At 38.9% G+C, this 7,526-nt stretch overlaps 1 protein-coding gene across 1 annotated transcript in view; it reads right to left on the bottom strand.

Annotated features, from left to right (window-relative positions):
* Positions 1–1,188: 1,188 nt before the first annotated feature.
* The window catches only part of LOC110329136 (zinc finger protein 728-like), a 14,485-nt gene continuing 8,147 nt past the window's right edge, over positions 1,189–7,526 (bottom strand). The window contains exons 3-4 of the mRNA XM_029543917.1: positions 7,028–7,123; positions 1,189–5,838 (exon numbers count right to left, since the gene is read on the bottom strand). Coding sequence (XP_029399777.1) covers positions 3,881–5,838; positions 7,028–7,123 — 2,054 coding nt within the window. The 3' untranslated portion in view covers positions 1,189–3,880. The remainder of the gene's footprint in view (positions 5,839–7,027; positions 7,124–7,526) is intronic.

The raw sequence follows: 7,526 nt of genomic DNA, 5'->3' as shown, positions 1-7,526 counted from the left end.
TTCTTTCTCCTGGGCTGGTTCCACACCCTGTTAACAGGTTTCCTTAGCACATAATCCATGACTCTGGCATCTCCATGCAACTTCAATATTACAGTTTCTCTCACAGTGCACAGCACATGTTCCAATGTCTGGGATTCACACATGATATTCTGAATTCCTCCATGGGCTGGCATCACTTCTATAGCTCTGCAGTCTCTAGCACTTTAAGCTCAAGTTGATCCATTCACTGTTGTTGCTGTTCTTGGTGATCATCCCATGGTACAGGCATCTCCAATGCACTGGGGTCTTCCACTGCAACTAGGCTTCACCAATTGCCTCTCAAACGATCTCTTCATGTTGCCTGGTACATCAACTGCAACTGAGGCTGCACCTTCACCAAGGTCCTTTCATGGTCTCTCACAGTGCACAGCCTCAGTTGCTCTTCGTGACCACTTCAGGCCTTCAAAACCAGTACCACCTGTGTGATTCTTACACAATAACAAGGACAGGTGCATCTTGAGGTACAGCCTTGGCTATCTCTGGAAGCTTCTCTGTGCTCTCAGAAAAGATTCTCCAGAAGATTTCACCTCAGTGATGCTGCTCTTCTCTTAATCACCACTATTTTCTTAGGTCTAGCTAACCAGCATCAATTGTTCCAGTAGTCTCCTTCTCCTCTTGAATATAAAGGCAGAGACACATAACCAAAGTTGTCGAGTTCTGCTGCTTGCAGAAGCTGGAACATTGGCCCTCTTGTTCTATTACATTATCACTAGCTTACATATCCACTATGCCTGGATTTAAGCTGTTCTTCACCTAGAACTTTCTGTGTCTCAGGCTGGCTTTGAACTCAGAAATCTGCTTGGCTTTATCTCCTGGGATTAGAGGTATGCACTAACATGTCTGTATCTAAACTTAGCTGGGTAGGATCTTGCTCCAAAGTTCCACTCCCTTAATTCAATTTAATATCCTTGAACACAGGATTCAGCTCCATTTCACTTTCTGGTGCTTCTTTAATATTTGAACCATATATTTTATATTTTCTCTTTCTCAGGTAGCCATGCTTGTTTAAAATGCTCTTCATGAGACTTAACCAGAGAACAAAGTCTATGAATGAGTGTTCCTGAGACTTCATTTGTCAGTGCAATTAATCTGAGTCTCTTCACCTTAGACTTAGGCAGACTTTTCAGACAAGGTCGAAAATTAGCCACATTCTTTACCAAAAAACAACAAAAACAGTCTCTAGGCCACATACTGAAGTTCTTCTCCATTGAAACCTCTTGTACCAGGTCACTACAATTCACATCACTCACAGCAACAAAGTCTTCCATATTCCTTCTAGGATAGCCCATTAAGCCCCATTAAAGAATTCCAATGCCTCCCAATTCCAAAGTCTGAAACTGCATATACTTCCAAACAAAAGCATATCAAAGCAATACCCTACTCCTAGTGCCAACTTCTGTCTTAGTTAGGGTTTTACTTCTGTGAAGAGACTCCATGAGCAAGGCAGATCTTACAAAGGACAACATATATTTGGGGCTGGCTTACATATACATAGTCAGTTCACTATCAACATGGGAGCATGGCAGCATCTAAGCAGGCATGGTGAGGGCAGAGCAGAGAGTTCTATATCTTTATCTGAAGGCAGCTAGTGGAAGACTGACTTCCAGGCAGCTGGGATGAAGGTTTTACACATGCACCCACAGTGATATACCTATTTCAACAAGGCCTCACCTCCTAATAGTGCCACTTCCTGGGCAGAGGTCATACAATCCATCACAACCATGGAGTCTTACTCAGTGTTCTACTGCTACAAAGAGACACCAAACCAGGACAACTCTTATAAAAAAAACATTTAATTGGGGCTTGTAAACAGTTTCAGAGGTTTGTCCATTATTATTGTGAGGAGCAAGCTAGGGAGCTCATTGGAATGCAGGCAGACATGGAGCTTGAGAAGTAGCTGAGAATTATCCATACTGACCCATAGTCAGTAAAAGAGGGGGACACTGGGTCTGAACCTTTGAAATCTCAAATATGACCCCCAGTGACACACTTACACCAATGATGCCACACTTCTTAATCCTTTTCCAGCACTCTTACTACCGGATGACTAAGCAATCAAATCTATTCTGTGAGCCCTTGGGGCAATTCTTATTCCAACCACAACACATGATGAGAAAGTTAAAACAACAGGAACATAAGCATCTGGTCATGTTCCTTCCACAGGGAGGAAGCAGGGGATGGATGAATAGTTGGTCTCAGGGTATTCTCTGATACTGCAGCATCACAGTCAAACAGATGCTTCCAAATGAAATTAAGTGACCTTCTGAAATCAATTAAACTAATTAAGATAAGTCCTACAAATCAACAGGAGGTTTGCAACTCAAATGATTGCTAACAATTGAGATACAAACATTACTTTTTGGTGATTGTCCACATAAAATACAAAGTCATTTCAAAAGTATAATCTACATTCATTCATTTCTGGGCACACAAATTTATGTTTGTGTGGGGGCCCATTCATGGAGGTCAGAGGACAACCTTCAGAGGTAATTACTTCTATTTTGTGAGTACTGGGAATACTAACATGTATGTGGGTCTTATTGGAAATTCAGTTTGTTCCCAAAGTCAACATGCTAGCTCTAGCCACAAAGCTTTGAATCATAACATTTCTTCCCTTTCCCCAACCTTACCCCCACCTCAGAAGTAAAACAGCCTACAACTTGAAAGGTCCACAAAGGATTTAGCAATTACAACACTATGAAAGACCACAGTCCATGTGTCATGTGAGACTCAAGGCAATCTCTTGACTGTGAGCTCCTACAGTCAAGAACAAGTGACTAGTTTTTACATACTGGTATAGAACAAGGGTTTCAATTCTAAAACAGAAGAAACAAAAGACAAAGGATCAGCCCCAAATCCAGAACGACAACTACACAGTCTGACAGCTCCAATTTTGGCTAGTATGAATGATTCCAAAGTCTTTACCACATTCCCAAAACTTATAGGACTTTGATTCAGCATGAAGCTGTTGACAATTTTTAGGGTTTGAAGAAGTGTTAAGATTTTTAGAACATTATAACATTTGTACTATTTCATTCCAGTTTAAACTACCTTGTGTTCAGAAATATAAGAACACTTATTAAAGGGTTTGCAATATTTTTCACACTTTGTGACACTTCAGGCTAGTATGAATTATTAGGTTTTCCCCAAGGTTTCTGTAAGTCCTAAAGACCTTAGCACATTCTTCACACTTGTGTTGTTTCTCTCATAGATGGATACTTTGATGTTGCTTAAGACCCAAAGATTGGCAATACAGTGTTTGCCACATTCTTCACATGTGTAGTCTTTATCTCTAATAGGAATTATTCTGTGTTCAGAGCATGCAATGGATTTCAAAAGTATTTGCCACATTTTTTATATTTGTATGGTTTCTTTCCAGAATGAATTCTTTGATAATCCCTAAATTTGTTGAGCATTTGACATTTTTTTTCTTTTGTAAATGTTCTCTACATTGTGAGTTAATTTGTGTAGATACAGGTATGACTTTGTAAAGGAGGCTTTTCCACATTCCTCAGTTTTGTATGGTTTCTCTCCAGAATGAGTTATCAAATAAGGAGAAAGAATCTTGAAAGTTTATGGGTTCTTACCTGTATAGACTCTCTTATTTTCAGAAAGTAATTATGACCAGTCCACATACTTAATATTTGAAAGGTTTCTCTCATGTATGAATTTTCTTATGTTTTTAACGTCTTGATGAATAATTAAAGACCTTGCCACATACTTCACACTTGTAGGGAGTCTCTTCTGTATGAATTATCTTGTGTTTAGAAAGTAATGGTGAATAATGGAAAGCCTGCCACATACTTCACACTTTTATGGTTTCTCTCTTATATGAATTTTCTTATTCACACTTGTAGGGGCTGTCTTCTCTATGTATTCCCTTGTGTATATGAAGTGATGATGTAGTGCGGAAGGCCTTTCCACACACTTTACACTTGTATGGTTTTTCTCCGGTATGAATATTTTTATGGTCAGAAAGTACTGATGCATAACGGAAGGCCTTGCCACACACTTCACACTTGTAGGGTTTCTCTTCTCTATGAACTCCCTTGTGTACACGAAGTGATGATGGAGAGCGGAAGGCCTTTCCACACACTTTACACTTGTATGGTGTCTCTCCTGTATGAATATTGTTATGTTTTGAAAGTCTTGATGGATATTCAAAGGCCTTGCCACATATTTCACACTTGTAGGGTTTCTCCCCTGCATGCATTCTCTTGTGTTCATGAAGTGATGATTGAGAGCGGAGGAAATTTCCACATATTTTACACTTGTAGGGTTTTTGGTCTGTATGAATTATCTTGTGTTTTAAAAGTAATGATGGAAAGCGGAAGGCCTTGCCACATACATCACACTTGCAGGGTAACTCTCCTGTATGAATTCTCTTGTGTTGCCAAAGTGAAGATGGAGAGCAGAAGGCATTTCCACATTCTTTACACTTGTATTGTTTCTCTCTTGTATGAATTATATTATGTTTTGAAAGTCTTGATGGATATTTGAAGGCCTTGCCACATATTTCACAGTTGTAGGGTTTCTCTCTTGTATGAATTCTTTTCTGCTCAGGATGTGATGATGGAGACCAGAAGACCTTTCTACCTACTTTACACTTGGAGGGTTTTTGTTGTGTGTGAATTTTCTTATGATTGGAAAGTATTGATGGATAACGGAAGGCCTTTCCACATACTTCACACTTATAGGGTTTGTCTTTTCTATGAGTTCCCTTGTGTACAATAAGAGATGATGGAGAGTGGAAGGCCTTTCCACATACTTTACATTTGTATGGTGTCTCTCCTGTATGAATATTCTTATGGTTGGAAAGTATTGATGGATAATGGAAGGCCTTGCCACATAATTCACACTTGTAGGGTTTTCCTCCTCTATGAGTTCCCTTGTGTACACGAAGTGATGATGGAGAGCGGAAGGCCTTTCCACACACTTTACACTTGTATGGTGTCTCTCCTGTATGAATATTCTTATGGTCAGAAAGTACTGATGAATAACGGAAGGCCTTGCCACACACTTCACACTTGTAGGGTTTCTCTTCTCTATGAATTCCCTTGTGTACACGAAGTGATGATGGAGAGCGGAAGGCCTTTCCACACACTTTACACTTGTATGGTGTCTCTCCTGTATGAATATTGTTATGTTTTGAAAGTCTTGATGGATATTCAAAGGCCTTGCCACATATTTCACACTTGTAGGGTTTCTCTCCTGTATGCATTCTCTTGTGTTCATGAAGTGATGATCGAGAGCGGAGGAAATTTCCACATACTTCACACTTGTAGGGTTTTTGTTCTGTATGAATTATCTTGTGTTTTGAAAGTAATGATGGATATTGAAAAGCCTTGCCACATACATCACACTTGCAGGGTAACTCTCCTGTATGAATTCTCTCGTGTTGACAAATAGATGATGGAGAGAAGAAGGCCTTTCCACATACTTTACACTTGTATGGCTTCTCTCCTTTATGAATTATCTTATGTTTTGAAAGTCTTGATGGATATTTGAAGGCCTTGCCACATATTTCACAGTTGTATGGTTTTTCTCCTGTGCGAATTATCTTGTGTTGAAAAAGTTTTGATGGAACATGGAAGGCCTTGCTACATGTTTCATACTTGTAGGGTTTTTCTCCTGTATGAATTCTTTTGTGTTCAGAAAGTAATGACGAAAAACAGGAGGACTTGTTAACCTCTTCACAATTATATGGCTTCAAACCTAAATGAATCACCTGCTGATTTCCAAATTCTTTTTCCCTCTCAGAAACTTTCCCATGTTCTTTGCATGTAGAGCTATTTCCCCCTGTGAGTAAGAGTTGAGAAATTAATGAGTTTTCTATATGGATAGTTTAAGAAAAACAAACATTTACACCTACTTGCATTTGTCTGTATTAATGATAAGCTACATTCAATTTTCTATACCTGTACTCAGTGAACTACAATTTAAAACACAGAATAAGTGAAAATTATGTGGACTCCCTTGAAGTAAGAAGACAATGGCAACATAGAACAAGGAAGCAATAGAATAGTAAACAAAATTAAACGTGTAGGAAAGCATAATATTCACGAAGAAAACCCATAATGGCATTACACAAATGCAAACCAGCTCCTTGAAGAGATACTAAAATTTCTTGAGTACTTAAAAACAAAATATAAATTAATCTAATTTGGAAAACATCTGAATAAACAATGCTTATATATTGTATATGTATATAATAGTATATCTAAAGTAAGTATAGAATTTATTTTTAGAAGTTTTGAACAGTGACTGAAGAAGACTTTCTTGAATAACATTAAATAAAGATTCAAGAAAAAAAGTTTCATGCACATCTTTAGGTATAATGGTTTTGTGCATTTTGTAAAGATTATCCATGTATTATTAAAATGATTGATTTCTCTGTCCCTGTATGTTTGTGCCATCCAGACATGGCAATGTAGTGGATTCTAAGAATCTCCCATCTTACGTTTGTTCCCCATTTATGCTCTAACTTGTCAATGAAAGCTGATCAGCCAGTGGTTCTGCTGAAAAAAGAATAACGTGGACTTCTACTCAGCACATACATGGGCTAGACCTAGTTCTCCCCGCTGATATGTAGCAGTTGTGCAGCTTGATCATTATGTGGGTCCTGAACAATTGGAAAGGAGGCTATCTGAAGACCTGTTGCCTGTATGTGAAAGATATTCTGCTAACTGGGCTGCAATGACTCAGTGCGAGAGAAAGCACCTAGCATTAAAGAGCCAGGGTTGGGGGGTGGGGGTACACATAGCAAGTTCCCACCCACATAGAGCAGAAGAGGATGGAAGACAAAGAAGAATTGTGGGAAGGGGTGACCAGGAAGGAGGCAGTGATCCACATGTGAGGTAAATAAGTAAAAAAAAAAATTGATTTAATTTTAAAAAAGATGATTTATAACAGCATATTGTATCTCAATGTATTTATGTTAGATCTTAGAGTTTCCCACTCTGTTCTCTGACACCCTCCTTCCACACACCTGAGTACTTAGCGGTAGTCTCTTGTCTCTTCACATCTGAAGGCTCTTGTATTTGTTCCAGAAATCTGACCAGGTAAGGCTTAGAGGAAGCAAGACCTGTTTGTGGAAAAACGGAACAACATTGTTACTGTGGTCACATGGGAAATAAAATGTCCCTCCAGGACTGTGTGTATAAGGAATGAGAAGATACAATAAAGGCGTATAGAGGACTTCTTGTTATGTGTTTTCTGATGGCCACATCAGAATGCTAAGGAGGAACTTGGAAACTGAAGGTCCTGAGTTTCACACCCCTCAGTTACAAGGAGAACTTTTACAACTTTAGTTTGCGACGGTCTCTTTAAGGTGTACCACTTATATCCTAAGACAAACTATACATTTGGGAGGGGAGGGGCGGTATGAACACAAGAAGAAAGAGTTCAAAGCTATATGGATAATTTAAATTTTCCTTAAAAGTAGCCCTATGAACCTCATTGATGGACGTAGAAGTTTCCATGAGATA

The sequence above is a fragment of the Mus pahari genome, chromosome 11 (assembly GCF_900095145.1).
Source record: "Mus pahari chromosome 11, PAHARI_EIJ_v1.1, whole genome shotgun sequence".
Classification (NCBI taxonomy): Eukaryota; Metazoa; Chordata; class Mammalia; order Rodentia; family Muridae; genus Mus; species Mus pahari.
This window is presented reverse-complemented; position numbering and strand designations above follow the sequence as displayed.